The 26,122-nt window shown below is 35.6% G+C and overlaps 1 protein-coding gene across 8 annotated transcripts in view; it reads right to left on the bottom strand.

Moving 5' to 3' along the window:
* The window catches only part of NELL2 (neural EGFL like 2), a 438,477-nt gene that overhangs the window by 241,193 nt on the left and 171,162 nt on the right, over positions 1–26,122 (bottom strand). For all 8 annotated transcript variants that reach the window (XM_055357389.1, XM_055357392.1, XM_055357388.1 and 5 more), the window contains 4 exons: positions 25,311–25,383; positions 25,111–25,193; positions 24,089–24,217; positions 22,848–22,950 (listed from right to left, as the gene is read on the bottom strand). In XM_055357389.1, the coding sequence (XP_055213364.1) occupies positions 22,848–22,950; positions 24,089–24,217; positions 25,111–25,193; positions 25,311–25,383 (388 nt within the window). The remainder of the gene's footprint in view (positions 1–22,847; positions 22,951–24,088; positions 24,218–25,110; positions 25,194–25,310; positions 25,384–26,122) is intronic.

The raw sequence follows: 26,122 nt of genomic DNA, 5'->3' as shown, positions 1-26,122 counted from the left end.
AGCTATTCTAAGCTTTAGTTGTTTGGGGCATTTATCTAAGCCAGGGGTGTCCAATATTCTGGCTTCCCTGGGCCACACTGGAAGAAGAAGAATTATCTTGAGCCACACAAAATATACACTCACACTAACAATAGCTTATGAGCTAAAAAAAAAAAAAAGTCACAAAAAAGTGTCATAATGTTTTAACAAAGTTTACAAATTTGTGTTGGGCTACATTCAAAGCCATCCTGGGCTGCATGCAGCCCGTGGGCCACAGGTTGGACAAGCTTGAGCTAAGCCTTCAATTTGAACTTCTTGCAAAAAGGTTATGCTGCCATTCTACTTTACACACATTTCTATAAAACACTGGCTACTCTTGAATTGATTAAAATTATAAAGTTAGCAGAGGAGTTACTATAGTTAGAAAGCAATACAGAGAAGACAAGGAGTGTGGTTTTATGAACATAGCTAATACCTCACACCTAGTTATTTTCATATTCAAAAAGCTCTTTCACTTACATTATCTAAAATAACTGTGCAGTATTTTATAATTATCATAACACCATTTAAAAAGGCTTATTTTTTTTCCAGCAGTATGACTGACATACAGTATCTCATTTAAGCTCACAACAAATAAACAAATAGAGAAATAATGAAATCAAGGTGATCTTAAATGATTCACCCGGGTTCACAAAGCTGAAAAGTGACAGACTGAACTCCAATCCAGATCTGACTGCAGTTAATTACCACCTCACTACAGCTTTTGCTTCCGAATACCTGGAATGACATTCTTAGGAGATAAATAAAATTCAATTCAGAAAGTCCTGAAAAGTTCCCCAGCACTCTGCATTTAGTTTCCTTGCTACCTCTCTAATTGCTCCTCTTATACTTCCTATTCCCTAAATACATAATATATTCCCTAAATATGTTCCCCAACTTCCTACCTTTAGACTGCATCCTTGTCTCCTGAAAATCATCTTTTCCTCTCTACGCAGCACCATCATTCTCACAGTTACAACTGAAATTGTTGGCATCATTACTCCTCCTCCAAACTATTTCAGTCGATTGCCAAGTCATGTACTGCCACGGTGATGCCCTGCTCACTGCCACTGCCTAGGCCTAAGTCCTCTTGCTATCTCCTAAACCATTGCAAACAGGCAGAAAATAAGATTTCAGGTCCCCAGAAGGTCTTGCACGGTCTTGTAAGCCACAGCTCCTTTTGCATGGCATCTCCCACCACGACCCTTGGATGCTGCAACCCTGCTGGCCTGAACTCTATGCAGTTCATTGAACACAGAATCAAGCACATGCCTGCCCTAGAGTCTTGAACTTACTGTCCTCCAAATAGTTACATGGCCGGCTCCTTCACTTAATTCAGGTCTCAGTTCAAATGTCGCCTCCTTAAGAGACCACAGCACCCTGTCCCTATCATGCCCCTACCTTATCCTGATTGTTTTCCTTCATGGTACTTTCAATTTCACATCATTAGCATTTACTACTCTCCATCCACCCCCAGAGGGTAAGCTGTACGCAGGCCAGATATTTCTATCACTTTCATTCCCTACCTTGTCCCTTCCCCCTTGACTACTGCCTAGTACATGGGAACACTGAGGTATTTGTTCAATGAATGGATGAAAGAACATCTGGATAAATTCTAACTGGTTTTTCTTTTACTATTTTTCCCTCTCTTTCTTTATCATCCACAGTACTGTCAATGTGGCTCAAAACGCAGCAAAGCAAAATATGGAATGGGTACGCTGCAAAGTATTTTTGGGGAACAGTGAGTAGGTCAGTGAAATGCCATATAAATAATGGCCTAGGACTTGGCTGTGTTGACCTTACATGCCCTATTTTTAATACTTTGTTTCAGGGAATAATAATCCTCACCTCATAGGACTATTTTAGGGATTTAATGAGGTAAGATATATATAATCTGTATATATAAAATGATTGCTACAGGGCTGGTACACAGAAAGCATTCTGTAAATATGAACTAGTATTACAATGGCTGGCTTGCAGCCAGTTTTCTATTGCTGGTTTAGGGCTTTAAATATCATGGTGAGGAATTTGCACCTAATGTATTTGTAAGGAATATTTTTGTTAAAATTTCCCCTAATGAATAAATATTTTGAATGACTAAATTTTTGTTTCACACCCTTCCTAGGCCACATTTCCCTCTTTCAAAATGTTAGCCATCTAGAGTTGCAAAAACTAGCTCACAATTTGAGGTGGAAAATTCGTTTCTGTATTCCATACTATAAGCAAAGATACATCCCAAATGTATTTAAACATTAAAATGGTATCAAGTGAAGAATTAAGAGAATATTGGGAGATATTTGGAAATATAGGGAAAGCTATTTTAAAGCTATTTGAAGAATTAATAAAGGAAGAACGAGACACCATTTTACTTCTATCAATCTAACAACACAATTTTCAAGTATGATATTCAGTGTTGTGAAGAAATATGCTAACAAATCTAATATAACTGGATATAATTTGGTAGTTTATGGCAAAAGAATTACAATGATGTATAGTCTTTGGCCCAGTTACTGCTTTTTCAAACATTTACTCTATGGAAATATTAATAATCCTATACTTAAAGGTAAAGCATGAGATATCACCCTTTTGTTTCTCTGTTACCTAAATGGAAATGTTAGAATCATCATCAGCTCCCTCCTCTAGAGTCTACATTCAGATAAATGCCAAGTATTTACATTACTAAAGTCATTCCTTTTCTTTTATTTCAACTGCCATCATCCTAGTTTAAGTTTCATTAGTTTTAACCTAGACCACAGTCCTTATGATATTTCAAACACTTTGTATGCCAGGGATTCCTAGAAGCACCACTATTGTTAGAATTAATATGATTAGAGGTATATTGGAAAAAAGATAAAATGACTGCTATTTATGGAAGATGATTGACTACCTAGAAATAAGAGAAACCCTGAGTAACTATTTGAACCAATAATTGAGTTATAAAACAAGTTGACCAAAATCAATAGCTTTCCTTTGTGCAAATAATAACCTATTGAAAAGTATAAAGCAAACAAATCTATTCTCTCAGCAATGAAAAATATAAAATACTGTGAAAAGCACTGCAAACCCACATTCTTTTCCATCAAGATTTACTATCGACAACTCTGTGAGGCAGCTAATTCAAGAAAAACTCAAGTATCTCTTGCTTCTTTTCCCCCACTTTGTGAACCAACCCAATGAACTAGATCCATTCATTTGTTTTGAACACTAACATTTCCAATGCATTGTGATTCTCTTTTCACATAACTACACACATCCCACCAACCTCCTCCTCACTGCTAAACTCACTCAGTTCTCTGGAATTCTAATTCTACCCTTTGCATAGCTTCAACCTTATGGCCTTTTGGCTCTCCCTGAATCCTGTTATTCCAGCAAGAACACCACATGCCCCGTGGACTTCCCAAAGGATAGCTGCAAATTCTTTTACCACCATGGATACTTCATATATACCATGAAATACACATCTGTACTTCAGAGTCAGAAGGTACAGTTGTTGTCACTTTTCTACCCCCACAAAAAATATCTGCTCTTTGAGGTTCCCGTCATTAAATTCCCTACCTACATACACACACGCACATGCACATACACACATTCATAGACACTCCCCTTCATTCACTGCTGACTTTGAAATCTGGTCACAGTCTCTCTCTCTGTCACAATGTCTGCAACATTCTGAAGGATTCTGACATCCATGTGATTGACCTATCCTGCACCCTGGCCTTTTTACTCCTTGGCTCTCCCCTTACCTCCACTTTACCTGTATAGCCACAGTTTTGTCATCACTCAAAACTACTCCACCTCTAAAAGCTCTCAATCAGACATTTTACTTTCCCATTCCAGCTTCTTATTCTTCCAGGTGGCCTCAACTATTCCCACTGCATTTATTCTTCAACCTTGTTAGTGCTTCCTGTTCCATATGAACTAACTTTCTCCCTATTGATGAGCCCTCAACTATCCTTACTTTCTTCTCTATCCAATATAAATATCGTTAAGTCTCAAAGTTTAGTTAGTTTTTGATACTATCATTAACTTCCTTGTCTGGAGATCAAAATCCTAACGATGGATGAATCAATCTACTTTTCTCATGCCTACATCTGGGTTGTAAAATGTTAGGGACAAATTGTATAACCAGATGGATGAATAGCACAACTTCTGGTTATCAACTTTATCTGGGATCTCAAAACTTTCATGGGCTGTTTTCAGTACATTGTTAACTTCACCTGTGACTCTGCCTCTTCTCTGCAGTAATTCACCTTAGATCTCACTTCACAGAAAAAACAAAAGCTGTCAGACATAGACTCAACTCCTTTAACTTCCTTTCTATCAAATACACATTTAGCTCCATCAATATCCATCCATTTCTCCTTCCCTTCTGTTTGTACATAGGACGTGTCTCCTCTCCCAGCAAAGTTCGAATTCTTCAATTATGCTCTGAATCCTATGCTTTCTGCCCTATTTGCACCATCAGTTAATTCCTCTCTTATACATGTTCAACCTTTCTTTCTCTCCCTATCTCTCATTTTCTCTCTCAAATGCTAGTGAATACGTGCCATCAGCATTTAAATATTGTCTCTTCCTATTTCTTTCCATCTTAAAAAATTTAAAAAATTCCTGAGCCCTACATGTGCATCCAGTAACTACCCCATGCGTCCTCCCATTCACAGCCAAATGTATTGCAAAAAGCATCACCCCTTCTCCCACCCACTCCCCACAGCCACTCTAATCTGGCATCCTTTTCCAGGCCACCAAAAATGCTTTCAAAAAGACAACCATCTCCACATTCTGAATCTCATAAAAAATGTTAAAAGCATCATTGATGTCCTCTTAGCACCTTCTGCTACCATGTATCACTTCCTACTTCCTAAAATACTCTTCCTTTAGCTTCCTTGGTACAATAATACTTCTGATTTTCTGTGTAATTTTCTGGCAACTCTTTCTCATGTTATTTTACAGGCTCTTCCACTTCTTATAGATTTTAAATGTAGGAGTACCTCAAGGACTGCTCCTTGCTCCCTTTTCCTTTCAATATATTCTCTCCTTAAGTGACTCTGATCATTCCTATGGCTCCAGTTAGCATCTACACCAATGACACCCATATTTATAGCTCCAGCTCAGACCTTTCTTCTAAACATCAGCCTTATGCATCAAACTTCAATATTTCCTCTTAGATGTCTGTGGGCATCTCAAACTCCTTATGGCCAAAAGTGAACTCAAAATCTAATTGCCCTCCAGTATTCTCTACTTCAATAAGCAGTATAATCATCATAGCCATCCATCCACTTTTCACAAATCTGAAATATGAAATTCATCCATGATATGTCTCTCTCCCTTGGTCCTTGAAATCCAATTACTATAGGCAACATATTCTACCTCTCATATATATGAATCCATTTGCTTCTTTCCAATTCCACAGTCATTTCCTACCTCAAACTGTAGCCTCTCTGAAATGGACTAGTATGAATGCCCCTAACTAATGTTCCCATATCCCTTTCTGCTTTTTCAACCCAGTTCCCACAGTGGCTCGCCTATTGAATTATAATACTTAATCATGTCATACTCCTGTTTAAAACCCTCCAAATGCTTCCTAATGCTGTGGGGATAAATATCGAAGTCTTTTAACACCACAACAGCCCGCATTATCTGGTCACTGCTTCTCTCCCCATCCTTATCCCAAAATACTCTACTTAGATTCTCACACCATCCACTGTGCTCAAGTCACACTAGAAAGATACAATATACCACACATCTAACTAGAAAAGATTTTCTTTTTAATGATGATAACACCTTGTGCTAGTGTGGGTGCTGAAAAAAACAGGCACTTCCAGATGTTGCTGAAGTGTAAATTGGTAAAACCATTGAGAATAATATGGTAATAGGTGCCAAAATTCTGCATATTTTGTACAATGCTCAACCTATAAATTCTCCTTTTTAATACTGACCTGAAAAATACTGTGGCAGTATTTTTATAATAGTGAAACCTGGAAACAAATGAACAGTAAATGTGAAAGACTTTGATGTGTATCCTCAAAGCATTAGGAAGTGTTTGAAGGGTTTTGAACTGGAGTATGATGTGATTAAGTATTATAATTTTGATAGATGATCCAGTAGCACTGTGGGAACTGGGTTGAAAAAGCAGAAGGGATATGGGGACATTAGTTAGGGACATTAATACTTTATCTGGTAGAACATATTTTGTTTCATCTGGTGAAAAATTGTCTTTTGATACAGGAGATTACACACACACACTCCCCCCACACACACATACACACACAAGGTATATGAAAACTCATCACCGTTTTCAGTGCAATCTAAAGAGACTGTCCCAGCTGAGAATTTTTGGTAGTTTCTCATATGTTTTGTGTGATAACTAGATCATTTGGGGAATTTTTTATCCTCAAACTATTCAAAATCTGGAAATTGTCTTAAGTCACCCTGAGTGAAAGTTTGCAACATTCTTGACAAAATAAAGAATTTAGAAAGGACAGTCCTTTCTATTCTGTTCAGGATGAATGCATTTTCTAAATGTTATTCACTGTGTTGGTTGTGCCACACATAACTCCTAGTTACTCTGCTTTATTAAATCCCCACTTCAAAATATAAAAAGAATAAACTTGACACAATGAATAAAAGTACAATTATTATTTTTGCAGAAGATGCGCAAGCACAATAATCTCAACTTACTGTTAATACTTACAGATGCAATTGAGTACAATAAAAATCCATGAAAGAGGGGTCAAAATATGAAACACCTTATTCAATGAATGTTGCAACATGTATTGGGCATCTACTATGCATCAGATACTGTCAAGTGATGAAGATACAGAGATAAATGACAGATGAACCTTGCCCTGTGTGAAACAGATTAACTCAATTCATTCAATATAAACTCAGTTCAGTTTTCAATATAAAGCTGGGTTAGAATTTCTTCAGAAGCCTCATTCCTTACCTGCCACTCACTCAGGACCACTGTTATTTCTACCTCATGACTGAAATTCAAAGGGTTAACCACTTCTGACCTTTGTGTTTCTGAACTAGTATTCTTTTAAGGTACTATATCATATTTCTATTCTGTTCTATTTGAAACACTGCCCAAAAAGTAAAACTTCATGCCTCTGACATACCATGTATTGCTTGAACATAGATGGCCTCAGACATGGTGACTGACCACTGGTTTCACCAAGTTCTTGATATTACCTGAAAATGCATCCTGCCCCAATGCTGAAACAAAGCCAGAGTAAGAATCATGTCACTGAGGTCAATGAAGGCCACCATACTTCCTATCTTGTTATTCTTGGGTATGACGACCCCATTTGGAAAGTAGCTTCCAAACACATTATTCCTGCTTTCATCTTCATACCTTGCTCACTTTCCTTCCTTCTGAATCATCCTCACAGGGTATTAAAAAACTGTAGAAAAGGCTACATATTTTTCTATCCCTGTTTCTTTGTCCCTTTCAATGTGACTTTACAGGTTCTCCATCACCTGTACTGGCCTTGTGACTTGAGGAGGCCAATAGAATGTGGTAGAAGTAACAATGTCTGAATTCCTAGCCTAGGAGTAAAGAGGCTTTGCAAGTTTTGACTTTTTAGAAATTTGCAACTATCATATAAAAGGCTGAGCTAACATGCTAGTTGAAAGATGACATGGAAAGATGCTCTAGTCATCTCAGCATCAAAAAGTGAGAGTGTCATAAACCAACCATCTGAACTGACACACCAGCAAACTAACAGATATATAAGCAAGCCCAGCATGATTGAAGAAAAAAATCACAGCTGAATTCAGTCTAAATTTCTAATCTGCCAAACTATTTCTTAAGCTATTAAATTCTGGGATGTTTTGCTACACAGTAAATGCCAACTGATAAAATGGGCTTCCAATCCTCCATCTCAACCATTGACCATGTAGATCCTCCATAACCTAACACCTCATTCTCACTGAAACCTGGATTTTCAGTGAGGACAATGCTGCTTACTCTGAAGTCCTCCCATTTAGAGTGTTTATTTTCCACACCATATGTATGCTTGCTGTAGGAAGGAGTGTCACTTCCAAATTACCACTCTCTCACCCTCAGGAAAGAACTCAACCTCCTTTAATGTGTATGGCATCCATCTCTTTCACTACCTTTTAAAATTCATATCATCTACCTATCGCAGAGTTACTGGGGACTTTGGAACCTGAAAACAATCTTTCTCTCTACCTTAGGTTGGGATTTGTCATGGGAAATTTTAGATGGCCTTTGGAAAACTTGTTCAGCACTTAGAATCTAAATTTGCTTGACTCCTTGCCTCCTCATATACAGTGGATTTCATTTCCTTATCACTTAAGCATTCCGTTTCCATAGTTATACCCTTCAACATGTTACTCCACCAAAATTAGTCCACCTCCGAAATATTTCAACTCTTAGCCCATGAGACTTCTTTCATTAATATATTAAAATAACAAACAAAATAATATAGATTTTTTAAAAACCCCAAATAACCACAGAAAAAATTTTATGGTGTCCATCAGAGAATTATCTTTAAAAGATACCAGAATAAGACATATTCCAAGCTATTAAATCAATTTAGAGACATATAATTATCATGATATACAAAAGCCATCTAGAAACAAGAGAAAATTATCCAAAGAAATTTTTAAAAAGATGAGTGATGGTAGATTTGCTCTCCTGGATAATAACTCATACTAGAAAGCTATTATAAAATACTGTAGAATTAGTATCCTAAGACACAAATAAATTAATAGAGAATGAGATGAATCCTAAAACATACTCAAATACATGTAAATATGTAAACATCTAATGTAACAGAAAGGTGTAATGTTCATAAGTGAACAAAATAATCATTTAACAAATGGTACTAGAATTATTGGTTAATTTGTTTGACCAAAAAAAAGTTAACTAGATTATTATCTCATGTACACAAAAAATAAATCCCAGGTTGTTTAAATTTAAAATGAAAACAGAAGGGGACATTCAGAGGCTGGATAGTAAATATTTGATGAATAAAAAGAGGACAGGGCCTTTTAAAGCATGACAACACTGAAGGCAGAACTATTAGGAAAAGACTAAAAGAATCAATTACATGAAATTTTACATATTTTTCACTGAAAAACAAAAGAAACATTATGAAAACATATTTGCAACATATATATTAGATAAGTTTTATCATAAAAAGACCTCTTACAAATGAGTAAGAAAAATGCAAATAATTAATTTTTAAAGTGGACAACATACATGAAAAATTATTTCATAAAACAAATACACAGCCTGGTGCAGTGGCTCATGCCTGTAATCCCAGCACTTTGGAAGGCCAAGGTGGGCAGATCACCTGAGGTCGGGAGTTCAAGACTGGCCTGACCAACATGGAGAAACCCCATCTCTACTAAAAGTACAAAATGAGCCGGGTGTGGTGCTGCATGCCGGTAATCCCAGCTTGGGATTACTTGGGAGCCTGAGGCAGGAGAATTGCTTGAACCCGGGAGGCGGAGGTTGCGGTGAGCCAAGATTGCGCCACTGCACTCCGGCCTGGGCAACAAGAGCGAAACTCCATCTCAAAAACAAACAAACAAACAAACAAAATAAAAAAACAAGAAATGTTTATACATTGTTAGTGGGAACGTAAATTATTAGAACCTCTTCAGAAAACAATATGGAGATTTCTCAAAGAACTAAAAATAGAACTACCATTCAACCCAGCAATCTCACTATATGGTATCTACCTAAATGAAAAGAAATTATTATAGTATATCAAAATATATAGCAGGACTATTCACAACAGCAAAGTCATGGAATCAACATAAGTGTCCATCAATCCAGCCCATCAATGTAATGACTGGATAAAGAAAGTGTGGCATATATACATCATGGAATACTACACAACTGTAAAAAAGAATGAAATCACATCTTTTGCAGCAGCCATAGATGGAGCTGGAGGCCATTAACCTAACTAAAATAACTCAGAAACAGAAAATCAAATACTGCATGTTCTCACTTATAAGTGGGAGCTAAACAATGGGTACACATGGACATACAAAAGGAAATAACAGATACTGGGGAGTTCCAAAGGGAAGAGTAGAAGGGGCGTGAGTGTTGAAAAATTACCTATTGGGTATCATGTTCAGTATTCAGGTGATGGGCACACTAAAAGCTGAAACTTCAGCATTATACAATATATCCATGTAACAAACCTGTACATGTGCCCCCTGAATCTATAAAAATAAAATACATTAAATATGTTTTAAAACACAACAAAAAATAGAAATTGTCAACAAACATAACGAAAAAAAAAATTCAACTATCCAGATTTTTACCTCCACTTTAGGCCTTTACTCCAGACTCCAGGCTCAAATATCCAACTAGTTGCACTACATTGCCACTTAAATGGCTAACACACCTCTTAAACATAACATGTCTAAATTGAACTTGATCTTAGCCACTCTCCCAAATCCAGCTCAATTACCAGCCTTTCCAATCTCAGGCATTAGCAACTCTGTCCTCTTACTTCCTTGATACAAAAACCTTGTAATCATCCTCAACTCCTCTCTTTCACTCATACCCATTTCTCTCCATTAAAATTCCTGTTGGCTCTACCTTCAAAACATAGTACATCCAAAACCTAATCATTTCCCATAACTTCCACCTAATGAAGCTACCATCATTTCTTCCCTGTATAACTTCAAAAACAGACCTGTCTTGCCTAAAATGTGTAACTAGCAATCCACTGCCCTTGGCGTAATAATAAAACTCCTTAATTTAACGCCATCCTACCTCTTCAGCTGAAACTCATAGTATGACTCTCTGCACAGCAGTCACCTCTGCCACCTTTCACAACATGACACCTCACTACACACAGCCCCTGAATATCCAGTCTCTCAGCTTACACATTCCTCTTTCTCCTCTTCACTAGTTAAATGCTATTTTTCATTAGAACTCAACTCCAACATCTTTTTCTCAGGAATACCTTGCCTGATCTCCCTGATGGTAGAATTCTACTTATTTCAGGTGCTTTATCAACACCTTAATACTGCACCATTGCATTGCATACTTGACCATTACATGATTACAGAAAAGAGATTTGGTGGTAAAACACTTATTTCACCTTTATTTCACTTAATTTCTATATGCCTAGAACAATCATTCCATATTACTATTTCTAGATCATTTCAAGAAATATTCTCCAGCTCATAAATTCATTCCTAGGCACATGGAAAACTCAGCCAGGACAGTTAATCCAATTCTTACATCCCATTTCATATTCTACTGATTGTCTCCCCCAGCTCTAAGTCCTTCAGCATTTAGGAACTGTGGTCTGAAGAGACATTAATACATTAAATAAATCAGTGAACAAGTACAATGTGCATCTTGTTCTATACCAGCCCACTCCCTCCCTTCTTTCCAACTAAGAAATAAAAGTGACCTTTCTGAGATTCAGGGCCTGAGAAATGCTGGAGGTAGACTACAAGCATGAACATAGATGGGCGAATTATTAACATTGCTTTGCCGTAAAAGGTCCTAATTTGTGGTCAGGAAAGCTCATTTTTTTATTGGTTTAAAAGCATGATGCTTACCCACAAAATAGCATGAAAAGAATACGTTATCTACTGCATTTTTTCCTCTTTCTCAAAGCATAATAAAGGATTAGCCTCCTAAATCTAATAATAATGATTTAGGCAAACAAACAAACAAACAAAAGGCTCTTGGTTTGTGTTTTCTTACAAATAATGCTACAGTAAATTACAATATCCTAAAACTGGTTAAAAAGGCTTGAATAGGTTAAACAAAGACCAAGAGAATATCCAGAGCCATCTGCAAACACTTGCTTTTAGCATCATGAGATATATTTGTGCGGGCTCACTAACTCCTTGTAAATCACCATATTTAAAATAACTTCAAGAATCAAGTGGTACAGAGCACAATTCTACGAGGAAGGATTAATGGGAGAATTTTTACAAAGGAGGAAACAGAAGTTAAGCTTATGGAAAATGCATTATCCTAAATTTTTCTAATGCTGTATTGCTTTTATTAATCTTCTTATCCTTACAAGATTTACAATAAAAAAAACAAAGACTTCAACGTATTTGGAGTACTAATAGTTAACAAGTTGGAACAGAACAGTTTAATTTAGCATTGAGACAGCACAATCTTTCTCAGAAGAACCACCCAGCATAAACTAAAACTATTTTATGGGACTACCCCAAGCTACTAAAAGCCTGGGAAATTAGACAGATGTGATTTATTCCACAAGTATTCAGAAAAAGACCTCATCTAATACAAATGTAAAGAAAAGTTTTTCAAAAAGCTTTTGGGACCAAAGAAGAATTCGACATTATCACTGACTTTTAAGAATTCCAGTTAATAATCAAGGTAGGTCTAAACCTTTTACATAGATACTTTTAATTTTAACTCAGTGTGTTTTCTCTATTCTTTATTTATCAAAAACAAGTAAAATCCAACCAGAAGGCATTTGCTTTTGAAATTTCTCTTCCTGAACTATCAGAATTGATAGTTTCTGTTCCATGTATGAAGTCTTACAAAGTAATGAAAAGTTATGCTTTCAATAATAGGCATACACATTTCATTTTAATACGAAATACTAGAAGATTTACTTTTGATTTTTCTCTCTTCTCTTACTAATCATATAGAAATAACTATTATAAAATCATATTTCCTAAGTACTTACATAATCATTAAACATATGGGTAATTAAACTCCTTGATGTCTCCAGAACATCACAAACCCTAAATTCTCCATTCAAACTAATTTTCTATTTCCATTGATGAAATATGTTACAAATCATATGACACAATGTATAAGAAACACTGCATATGTTTAAATTGTGGTGCTGCCACTTTACTAGCTGGCTTATCTCAGGCAACAGCAGTAACCTCCCTAAGCCTCACTTTCATCTGTAAACTGGGAGCCATTATGAGAAACAAGAGCTCTCACACTTAGAAAATACTTTTAAAATGTCAGCTTAAAACATCCCTAAAACATATCCTGACATCTTACTGCATACTTAAGATCAAAAAGAGAGAGAGAGAAAAAAAAGCAATACTGAGCTCCTGGACAGTCAGGGATGCACACCTGTTAGCTAAGTCCTTGCTAATCGAAGCATGTTCCATGAACCAGCAGTGTTTGCCTCACCTGGGAACTGGTTAGAAATGCAAACTTACAGGTCCCACCCTGAAACACTGATTCAGGATTCTTATTTTAACACAATCTCCAGATGATTCCTATCCCCATTAAAATTTAAGTGGCACTGAGCTAAGTGACGTGCTCCTGTATACAGACCTTACAGCTTGTCTGAAAAAAATTCAGGTCTCAGCAAAATTACCAATGTTATGAATCATGGAGGTCACTTTCCAATGGTTAAAATCATAAATAATTATATCTGCATATTATCTATTGTGCTATATGGACTTCAAATTATCTTTCCTGGGTTACTGAGTTTGTTGCACAAGTATTTGTGAGACATCTCTTTACAATTTGCAATAATATTTATAAGTGAGGGTCATTATGAAGGCAGCCAAGAATTTTTTTTTTAAGCTCACAATGTAACTAAAGTATAAAACAGTCAATAACTCCAGATCTGAGCCTTAAATCCTAAAACCCTGATATGGCCCTATGGCTTAACCCAAATTCCAGAGACCATGTAGCCAGTTCCCTAATATAGACAACATTCTAGCAACTGAGGTGAAACGGGTGTGAACAGGAGCTGCAGCTATTTAGAAACAAAATCTAAGTGAGGCTCTAGTATATAATATAGGTGAAATACATACTGTGGCTCAGAGTGGGATTGCAGCAGATATGCTGACAAATAGATATGTTACCAGCTTAACATTCCTAAATTGGAAGAAGCTCCATTCTTACCACCACCAACTCCAGGAACAATTTTTAAGGCAATTTCATGTGGTATTTTTTTATAGTTAAATATTTTTAAATTGGGGGCCAGATTTTGCATAAAAGAAAATGTGCTTAAACTGTACTCCATCTCAACCATCTTTAAACTGAAATGTGTCTGAACTGGCAGGGTGCAGTGGCTCACGCCTGTCATCTGAGCACTTTGGGAGGCCGAGGTGGGTAGATCACTTTAGGTGTTTGAGACCAGACTGGCCAAACCCCATCTCTACTAAAAGTACACAAATTAGCTGAGCATGGTGGCTGGCACCTGTAATCCCAGCTACAGGAGATGGAGGCTGCAGTGAGTCAAGATTGTGCCACTACACTCCAGCCTGGGCGACAGAGCAAAACTCCGTATCAGAAAAAAAAAAAAGAAAGAAATGCATCTGAATTCTGCTTTATCACAATCATCTCTAAACTGAAAAAGTGAATTCCTTTCTGTCCCTTCCTCATACTAAGCTCCCATATCATTCTGTTTTCTTTAATTCTTAATCTATAATAATTTTATACCATTTATAAATATGTACAGAAAACTGAAGGCCACATACCATTTTCAAGGTAGCCATTGGAGAGGCCAGAGCAGCTGGGTTGTTGTTTTGTATGTTTGGTTGAGGACATGGGTGCTGTGGCTTTATTCTCCAGTGGGCACTATGTTGTCCCTTTACCTTTATTGTGCAGTTGGGTTGTCGGAATTGCTACTTTCCATGTAATTGCCAAAATCAACTTCTAAGATGCTTTAAATTGCATATGTCTCATTCTTCCCTATTCTTACTTCAAAATGCAATTTTGTATTATCTCAATTGAGAACAAAATAAGCTCATTTTTAAACAATTACTTAACAGCACTGGAGATAAAAAGTTGCATTTTCTGCCTAAGTTGAGTGTTTTTCTTCTCTCTTAAATTGGGTCTCCTATGAATGATACCTAGATTATCACTCTTTTGCTTTGGTATAAATCTGAAATCCTCTTACTTATTTCAAAGCCTTATGATACTAAGAAGGACGACTAGCCTTCTGATCACCTAAAGAATCCCATTTTGGTCCCCTAGAACTGTGCTAGACAGTTTGATTTAATTATTATTGCAGATAGATTTGCATAACGCTTTCTTCTGAAAAGTCTTAGGTCACTTAAGCAATGCCGTTATATGTGCAGAGACATTCTTTTGAGAAAGTGTAATGGGACATGAAAAATAATAAAATCCACAAAACACATTTATTCAAGGATTTTAATAATGAAGAGAAATTGCAATTCAGAGTGAAGAACTAGAAGCTGAGTACTCTCTATTATTTTTTAATAAAACATAATTAAATAGGCACAGTATAATGCCTTAGAGCCAGAGGACAGTATCTGTGTTACGTCTACCGGAAAACCCACTTTCATATCAGACAAAAGGGGAGGTCAATACATTCTTATGCCATCTGTGGAATTTACTGAAGATGCAGAACAGCAATTAATTTAACAATAATTTTATATGAGTCACCAGACAACATTGTTTGTGGTAAAACAAGAATGTTTGGGCTTCCATTGACTATTTCTCATTAAAAGATCTCCCATAAATTGCCATTTTCTTGTCAAGATTGCCTGGGAAAGAGAACAAAAGCCCCCCAACGCCTTTTCTAAACACCTACTGAAACCCGGAGAGACGTGCTGTTTTCAGGCTTCCCTCAGCACTTCCACCTGGTGCTCCCTTGCCAAAGGAAGAAAACATCTGGGACCATCTTCTTGTAGAATAATTTGGCAAAAGCTGGCAATATTAAAAGTGTCATAGTCTTTGACCCAGCAACTCCACCCTTAGCAACTTACTCTATAGAAAAAGTCATAAGACTGCACCAAGATTATGCATTAATGGCTTCCTGCAATATTATTTCTCATAACAAACATATAAATTAGTTAGAAACAATCAAAATATCTTTAGAGAGGGAAGAAATAAAATAATAAACTATATAGTGGAATAATATGCAACTATTTTTATTTAATATGAAAATATCTCCAATATATGTTATTAACAAAAAAACAAAGTTCAGGAAAATGCTTAATATCATTTACAATATATAAAAAGCCTAGACAGGCAATGTGAGTAGACACATTAAAAGTCATCTGGAGGGATACACAAAAACCAGAAGTTCGGAGGAGAAAGAATAGGGAGGTGTTTATGTTTCATTTTATATCTGTTTGCATGGCTTGCAGATTTATTATATGCATGCATTATTTTTAATTAAAGCATTAAAAATACTGTACTAGGATTGGGAAGAAAGAATGGTAGAGTTAAACAACTTACACTACCCAGGACTAGCATACAGGACACAGCAGCTAAGTCACTGTGACATTGTAATCACTCTGTGATTCTGCCCTACGTTTCCCTGGCATTCCAGCTCTGCTATGAGCTGACTAATTAACAGTAGATTTATATTTTTCTAAAGATCATTAAAATATATCACATGCTGTCTCACAGCCTTAATCTGAAGGCTGTATTGTTAATTATTCTAGTTTATGAATATATTGCCAATTCGGTATTTTTCCACTGATTTGACATCATTTTTTATAATGTTTAAAAGGTAGCAGCATGCCAAGAGTCTTTTTAAAGGGTTTTTTAAAATTAAGATAAAATTAATGATAGTACAGTATTTAGGAAGCCTACAGGATTATCTTGGTGAAATCTCTTTAAAAATTTAGCTATCTGTCTTTAGAGAAAACATTCCCTATCAGAAGCTCATTATCTTAAAGTAATACACAAGTGAACTATTTTCTTGCCTATTTGTCACATATACCTATAGAATTATAAAAGTGTTCTAATTCTATGATTTATTCGATGTTATTTCAAATACTAAATTAAAGTAATTTTAGTGAGAAAAGACCGTCCAGACCAAGGCTGGATATGTGATTTCCAGTGACACCATTAGCTTTCAGCTCAATTTTTTGCTGTGTCATAAAATTCCTTATTGACTACAGACTTTCAAGAAATATTCTTAAAACAGCGCATCTGATACGTAAAACAACGCGCCTTTCTTTTGATTGCTACTTCTACCTTTTTCATTATTACATAATTCCTCTCATTTTATATTGGCATTCTATTCATGTGGCCCCTCGTGTCTCTATCACACCAACTAATTTATAATTGTGTTCATGCATGAGAACCTCCAGTACATCCTAAATATTTCCCATGCTTCCAGCATTATTGTAAAAATAGCTATGTTTACTGGTTACTTTGTTTCAAAATTATTTTCTTTTTTACCATAGCCTACATAAATTATGCTTTCCCCCTCTGTTAAAAACAAAAAAAAATTATTGGTGAATTATATTCTGCTGATTTTTGTTGAAAAGTCAAGAACACATGTTCAGAAATCTCCGATTCCATTTTATCAGATTATCATCCAATTTTTAAAATCACTAAGTACTTGAGCAGCAATCATTTAATCTCCACTACCCTTACTTTGCTACGCATTTTAAGGTGACAGGACTAGAATCATCTATATTGATGTGCAAATAAAATAAGCCTCCCAAATTACCACTTCTACTAAAAACAAGAAAATAGTTCTTTGGAAAAGTATAAATAGAAAATATTTACTCTTACTTTTTATTATTTAATATTAATGAAAGCAGCCCATAAATATACAAAAAGGCACTCATCTTCATTAGTCACCTGGGAAATAAGAAAATTAGGCCACGGTACAATATCATTTACCAACATCATTTATCAGAATGTTAAAAATTAAAAAGACTAAAAATGCCAAGTGTGGGTGAGGGTGTGGGGCAACTGGAATTTTAAATATATACCCATCAAATACATACATAACTAAGACCAAGAAACATGTAAAGAATTATTCTATGAGTACTATTCACATAGCCCAAATCGGCAAACTACCTAACTGCCATCCAACAATAGACTGAATTGTGGTACATAAACACAAATAAAATATATGCAGCAATAAGTATAACTGATCTGCAGTGGACATCAAAATGATACAATAAGTATGAATGAGATGCAGCTACATTTTTGATTTGCATCAGAAATATGGATGAGCCTCACAAAGGTGATTCTGAGTACAAGAAGCCAGACACACAAAACAGTACATAATAATGAGATATTAGTTCTGGGTTTCAACCTTGATTAATTACCTTGATTAATAACCTTGATTAATAACCACAATATTGAGGAAGAGAGTGGTCTTGGGGAAATCAGGACAAAATTTGAGAGAAAAAAATTACCGTGCATTACATACTATTTGATCTTAGTAATGTCACTTAATCTACCTGGCTTCATTATTCTTCTATAAAATGGGAATAATGAAACCATACCTCCCAAAAGCAAATGGCTATTTCAAAGAACCCTTGAGGTCCTACGTAGCTTTAAAATCTAAAGCTAATGAACTAATGAGATCATTTCACTACTTTGTATTTTTATCAATAAAAACATGAGTGACTCTTTTAATAAAAACAGTAATAACAGTTAACATTGTTCGAAGCACTTTACATTTATTACCTATTCAATGCTTACACAGCCCCTATAAAGTAGATACAATTGTTATTTCCATTATACAAATGAGGCAACTGAGGCCATGAGAGGTTAAGCAATTTGGCCAAAGTCTCACAGCTAATAAGTTGTGGAGTCAGAATTCAGACCCAGAAAATCTGACTTGTAACTCACAGAATTAACTACTCAATATGCAAAGATATTACAGTAAGTCCACTTTAACTAAACCAAGATGGCTTTTAAAATTAAGTTTAAAATAATCTGATGTCTCATCAGCACAGAGAATATTAAAGTGTAATCTATATTATATACTGAAACTCTGACCTTGCTCAACCAAAAGAATGATGATTTGTATTTATTCATATAATTCTGGACTCTTTGGAAATACCACTTAAACTAACTGTTGCTACTAGGCAAATACCAACCAGTTCTGATGGTCACATTCACATTCCCTGTATTTGAGAACTCTCTAATAATGGAGGAAAGACATTACAGCATCAGTGCAGATTTGCCTCAGATTCCCTATTTTCATGAACCGCCTTTCCTGTGAAGCAGAGCTCTGTACACAAGCCTGAATCTACAATCAATATAAATAAATAAATAAAGGCATGCATCCATGTAATAGCATTAATATTCAGAAAAATTAAATTGTTTCCTAAATTCAGTGACTTTCAGTAACATTCGATTTCCTAGAATTTCAGTCAATTATTTTCTGATAATTTTTTTTTAATCTGGGTTGGGATTTTATGTACTTTAATCATATCTTGACCTCATTCTATTTCAGAGTTAAGGTAACTTAAAATATTTATACTTTCCATTTTCTACAGCTATCTTGAATATGTGTCACTAAATGTCCCTGTTTGCTAGTCGAGAGCCTGAGACCGGGATAAAGGATGTGGAGGAGATGGTGACTGAAAGGAAAGAGGATGAGTGGTGAAGGCAAACTCTGCCGCCTAAGACTCAACTAGGATTCCAAAACACCTCTGGTGAGCTTAGCTACTGGTCGATAAAAGTAGATCACTTAGATTAATTATAACAGATGGTTTTTTTTTTTTTAAAAAAAAAAAAAAAGGAAAGCAGGCTGTCAAACACAGCACTTTCAGATGGAACTTCTCTGAGACCTCTAACTAACTGTATGTTCCTGAATGACTTGGAATTCTCCTTATTAGGAAGATGGAGATAATACATACTTATAGAGCTGTAAAGATCAAATGAGGCACAAAGTATGTGTCTTGTAACCTATAGGAGAAATACGGCTTCATTATGGCTGTAATTACTATGGCTTTAACGATTTGGCCTTGGCATTCCTGCCTTTGGATTTTATCCTCTCTGTTTAACTCCAGCACACTATTTTAATGGTCCAGGCAGGAAATTAAGCCCCTCTTCCCAATGCTTTGTTTATGTAGATTCAACTAAAGAAAAGGCTTGGTTTCTTCTGACTTCTTTCCCAGAACAACAACCATCTTGCTATTCATCAGTATTTATATTCAGATAACGAGCTGGAGTTGAAGTTACCGAGGGAAAGTATAAAGGAAGCTGCAAAATAGGACTGCCCAGAAATGTGCAAACAATTCCGATGAAGCAAGCCTGAAAGCATTAAAGGAAGAGCACCAAAAAGTGACTGGCCACATGCACGTGTTTCGTTCATTTCAATCTTGGCAGAGTGACGTTCAGCAGTTAGGTTATACGCTTTACCTTCCAAGGGCTTTAGAAACAGTAAGCCATTAATCTCTTTAAGCTGTTTTCAATAATAATCTATTTTATCAGGTTTTGTCATTAAAAAGGCAGTTGAGCAGAAGCGTTTCAAAGATAGGATCAATGTAGGGTCCAAGAAGAGGGCTTATATTTATATTTAAAAGAGTAAAAAACATAGGAATTTACTTCTACTCCACTAAAATTAGATTTTCATAAATTATAACAGTGACACTACTGTGGAATTAACATAGGAAAATAAGACTGTTTCTCCTCACATGCAATGGTGATACACACACACACGCACAAACACACATACAAGACATCACAGACTTGTGTAACTATTGGTTTCTCCCACTTTAAATACATATGAAAATCTGTACTATTTAAGTCAGTCAGTCAAAGGATTACTATTACATTTATTTTAAGTGTTATTTGTCTTCTACAAGACTTTTCAGAAGCACATTTTCTGGATATTGTCAGTGACTTATTTTTAAATTGTGCTTTGCGGAGACTCATTCCCAAAAAGAACCTCTAAGAATATTCACCATATGAACTAAATGCTTATTTCCCTAAGGGGAAATATCTATAGCTGTTTACTGAAATGTCTTGCTAGCTCTAGTAAAATGTTAAATTCATTAAAACTAAAATTTCAAATCTTTGAAATAACAAGCAAACATAGGCATGAACCCTCTCTATTCCTCTCTATTCCATGGTACTTATCTTATATATCATTAAATGTGAACAGAAAGATAAAGTCACTTAATACTTATTATTTTTTAGCCATATCTAATGAGGGCTTATGGCTTTTTTTTTTCATTATGTTGTGGTCTGCTCACTGATTACTCACTTCCAGCTTTAACTATTTTCTATATGAAGCAAATAGTTGGTTTTCAATCATTAGCACCAAAGACTGCCTGAAACACTCTTCATTAATGAATCTCAAAACATTTTATCATTTCATTATGTCTAACCGCATGTTTATTGGGAAGAATTCAAGCATTAGTCCGATTTAGTCTGCAGTTTACTCTTGTTAACACAGGCAAATGGTAACATGAGAATTGAAATTCACTTCTGACGAATCTCTCACAATGGCCCGTTATTTCAATCAACCTGTATCTAATAACACTGACATCACTTAATGCAAATCTTTCATATCCATGAATAACAACATAAAATTATGGATGGAAAGAAAGATAAAAGAAGTTAAAGCAGGGCAGGGCACGGTGGCTCACGCCTGTAATCCCAGCACTTTGGGAGGCTGAGGCGGGCGGATCACGAGGTCAGGAGATCGAGACCATCCTGGCTAACAGGGTGAAATCCCGTCTCCACTAAAAATACAAAAAAATTAGCCGGGCGTGGTGGCAGGCACCTGTAGTCCCAACTACTCAGGTGGCTGCGGCAAGAGAATGGCGTGAACCCGGGAGGCGGAGCTTGCAGTGAGCGGAAATCACGCCACTGCACTCCAGCCTGGGCGACAGAGCGAGGCTCCGTCTCAAGAAAAAAAAAAGAAGAAGTTAAGGCAAAAAGTATGATTCCTTGCTATTGCATTATGAATATGAAGCCATATATGTATATATGGTCCTTCTTCCTTCCTCTTTCTAACCACCTACAAACAAAACTATATATTACCACAAGCCTCCTTTTATTAAGAGAAGTCCTAGAAAAATGCAGATTATTTCTCACCAAGGAAATTAGCTAGTGACATGTAAGAAAAATTGTATTCAATCCTTCCTAGTTCCACTGAATCGACTTGACTAGGCTAATACAGTCTTATGAGATGGACTGGCTTCAATGTAAAGCCTAATAAAATTAAATATAAATGCATTCCTGAGGGAATTAAATCAATGGACTACGAAGCAACTTCTTGATTTTTCTCTGATAGCTTGTCACCCTCACCAGCAGTAGCACATTGCTACTGTCTCTCTCTCTCTCCACCCCCCACCACTTCTCCCCACTTTGTCTTTTTGAGAGTATACATATAAATACACTTGCATTTACAGAGCTCTATATATTCCACAGACTTTAAAACAACTCAGTTTTCATGTATGTTACTACTCCTTTGTGGAAAAAACAGCTAAATTTTTAAATACTCTTTTTAACAAAGGTTTAAGTGAAGTCTTTTAAAGTATAAGAAACATAAAGAAATTATTTCCATTATTTATTGAATGATCTAGAACCCAGTTAAGGGTAGTTACAGATGAGTCAAAAAGTATTTTCTGACAACCGAAGTGAACTGCTATATAATGACTGCTAAAAGGCAGAAAAGCTTCCACACATGGTGGTGTGAGCCTTTTTTTCCCTGAATGAAGGCCATGGCCCTTATCTACACTGGACAATCCTATAATAATGTGGACTTCTGTTGTTTGGGCTAATGGAACAGCATATCTTCTGCTGCTGAAGGCCACTTGTTATCATGGATTTCCTTGGTTATTGCGGCCGTGTGGACCGTTCTTAACCTATTTGGGAGACACTTACAATAAATAGTACAATTAGTGAAATAATTTCCAGTAAGTTTCTTACACATGTTTCCTACTACTATCACTATATGGAATAGATTACTCCAAGAAAAAATTGTCCTACTGGAATAGGGGCATAGCATTTTAAAATGGAAAAGAACTAATCAACCAAAACAGAGAAAGTATTCTTCCTTTATTCCATCACTTCTGAAAGCTATTTAGCTTGCCCAGATTAAACCAATGATGGGTGAATACTTATTAATACAGTGCTTTATTTTTCCAAAGAAAGTATTCATCATAAAAGTTATGCTCACATTTGCATTCCTTACAGCATTTGCCATCCACATACGCAAGAGCCGACTTAAGTGGGCAGTCAGGATTTGGGCAGATTAGAGTTTCACACTGGATGGTTCCATTCTGAAAAGGAAACAATATTTAAGGAATTTCCATGTTGGAGTTTAGTAGTTTTCAAGAATTTTTGAATTCATTCCTTAAATTTTAAACTCTTCATGTGAAGAGAACAGAACAGGGCATTGCCAGGAGGGGAGGCGGTGCTGACAATCACCACAAGGAGGCGCCAAACTGGAGACAGGACCACCGCAAGGAATTTGATTCCTAAAGATGGCCAGAGCTCCCAGGTAGCTGGCTGCTCGGGCTTCCCATTTTATTGACTTCACTATACCACATTCCATCTTCTACTCAATTTAACTTTTGCTCCCCATTTAAAAAATTTAGGAACATATCATGTTCCCGAATAAAAACTGTATCATGCACACGAACATGCACTCACGCACACACACACACAGTTCTGAACTACTTTTGATCTTTTTATATGCATGATATTCTGTTTTTGAATAAACTGGATGAACTTTGAGAAATTTTTTAAAAAGCCTAATTCACATAGATGTCTGACTTCTTTCCGGAAAACCAGCTTTAACAGATGAGTTCATGTGTAATTTAAAAGTTTAAAACCAAACTCTTTGAACTTTTCTTTGAAAATGAACATACATTTCTGAAATCATAATGAAATAAAATATTCTACTTCATTAGCGAGCAATTAGCAAAATCACATTTATTTAAACTCTATAATTTGTATTCCACTGTATTAATAAACTATTAGATTGTCCCAATCATTTAAACTCTATCTAATTTGCTTATATTGCTCAATCTGGACACAATATTTAATGCTGCATATGACTTAGTTTCATGAAAATGCATTCATGAAAACACAAGGGAGAAAAATCTCTGGAAATGTTAAGGATAAGAGGATAGTCTTCTTTAGGAATCACTTTACCTAATTTAAATTGCTAACTTCATGTGTGTACCAATAAACTTAAACTTTATAGCATTCCTAAACCATAATCATCTTTAGAAGCTAGAAAGTGTTTTTAATAATGCAACACTGTTCTTTAGATATGACCAGGTTTGTTGGCACTTTAGTGTTGTGTCTTGAGGAAATGGGTCTTGAAATTTTCATGATTACATTGTTTTAACAAATTTTTAAAGAGTGGGAGCATCTGAGTTCCCTTAGTCTCAACTCAAATAGAAGCCATACCAGGCATGTGCAGTTCTTACAGCCGTCTATCCAGGACTCAAATTCTCGGTAGGTGGTTCCCTTCATGGTGCAAGTCCTTTCACAATAGCACTGATCCAATCTATTCATTCGCTGTTCAGCTCGAGACAGCTGTGGCACAAAAGAAGGGGTTTTACATTGTTCATCCTTCCAGCAACACAGAAATGTGAAACACTCCAGCAGGCATCTTTTTTTTAAAGTATGTAGCAGTAATGATGGCTGTGCTTATCAACCACTTGCCATAAACATATTTAAGACTTTAATTTAATTTAAAAGAATGTTTTTTTCTCTCCTCTTCTTTTTGTGATAAATTTGCTCCCTGCCTTAGAAACAAACAACATAATTTATAAGACATAAATCAAAGGTTAATTCAAAACATCACTCAAATGCAGAGAAGCACTTTCCATTTAAAAGAAAAAATGTTTAATTTCATTTATATGCTTCTTCAAGTAAAAAAATAAAATTCAGAATTTATGTTGTATAAGAAACAAATCATACACCATACAACACAACCATCAGGTAATCTGTAACTACTATACAAAATTACAAGTCTAGTGAAATTGTAGGTAAACCTGACATGTGCTTAAGATATTAATAAATAATCCTAGAACTGTAACATAGTGGTAGAAAGCATTTATGGGACCATTTCTTTGATACAATTCTGGTGTCTATATTCTTTACACTGTCCTACTGCCTCCTTGCTTGTAATGAAAAACTGAATAAAAATAAATAATAATAAAAGCTAAACAATAAATCCTCCTGTAGTAAGCAGTGTATAAATTAGGTAATCTGCCTCATTCCTGATTTACTGAATTATTTGTTATACAGATGGCTAGAGTTTTAATATTTATAAGTCTTTCCTTAAGCAGAGATTTAGATTCAGTCCTAGCAAACAGTATAGTATAAGAAGAGCCTTGAAGGTGAAAATCTATGGTTATAAATGGAAATATTGGGAACATCAAAGATTTTTAAGCTTCCACACTGTATTCTTGAGTAGCTTTTACCTTGGCTGATGTTTTGGCTAAAATATCCTGTAGCTCCATGATTTTCTGCACAAGTCCATGGAAGTCATTGCAAGTTGGACAGGCTGGAATTACAAACACTACATTTGGTCAAGATGCATTTATAAGGGGTTCAATCTGGTTAAGTCTATGCTGACAAGTAATATATGGGGACTCCACAGTGCAAGAACTAATAGACTTACTGCGATTAAGATCTGGGCACTGAGCAATAAATCCCTGGGGCATGACAAGTAATTGGACATCTTGCATTATACCCTGTGTGTGAAAAATAGAAAAAAAAAGACATATTACTTTCATTTACCCAAATTATGTTCAATGGTCAAGTTCATGAAGGAAAATATTACAGAACACACTCACTAAAATCCCTGAGTAAAAAGTCTTTGTTAATACATTATTTCCACTTCATACCAAAGGGAAAGAAATTCATCAGGCACAATAGATGATTACCCATGTATTCTCTTATTGATCATGTTTTTAAAGCCTTAAGATTAAATGTCAAGATATAACTAAGAGGCAATAGTTATGTTGTTTTGAGAAGTTATTTTTAGTTAGCCACTGACGGGCTTGAAAATGAGCTTTAAAAAAATCAACCTGGTAATAATTTCTAGCTTCAGCAACTCTGAAATTGATACCAATTTTAAATTAACTTTAATTATTGGAAAGAAAAGGATAGAAAAACTGAGTCATGAAAGCATGCTCATTTGAGCATCTCATGAAAGTGGGATCTTTTAAAACTAATTTCTCAATTTAAAAAGGACAATAGATTCATTAAACAGCTACAGCAAAATATAATGATGAGTTCTTATGAGTACAGAAAGTTTAAAATGAAAATTTTTTAAATGCCAGCTGGAAATGACCTGTTTTACATAGAAAATTTTATCACACGTTTATAGGCAAAATGCACATGCATACTTAGTCATTAAGGTATAATTAGCTTCCAGCTTGCTGGGCTCCTAAAGCAAAGGCCAATGGTGGCTCAGAAATGATCTATCAG

Source organism: Gorilla gorilla, chromosome 10, assembly GCF_029281585.2.
Source record: "Gorilla gorilla gorilla isolate KB3781 chromosome 10, NHGRI_mGorGor1-v2.1_pri, whole genome shotgun sequence".
Classification (NCBI taxonomy): domain Eukaryota; kingdom Metazoa; phylum Chordata; class Mammalia; order Primates; family Hominidae; genus Gorilla; species Gorilla gorilla.
The sequence above is the reverse complement of the archived record's forward strand: the minus strand, read 5'-3'. Positions and strand labels throughout refer to the sequence as shown.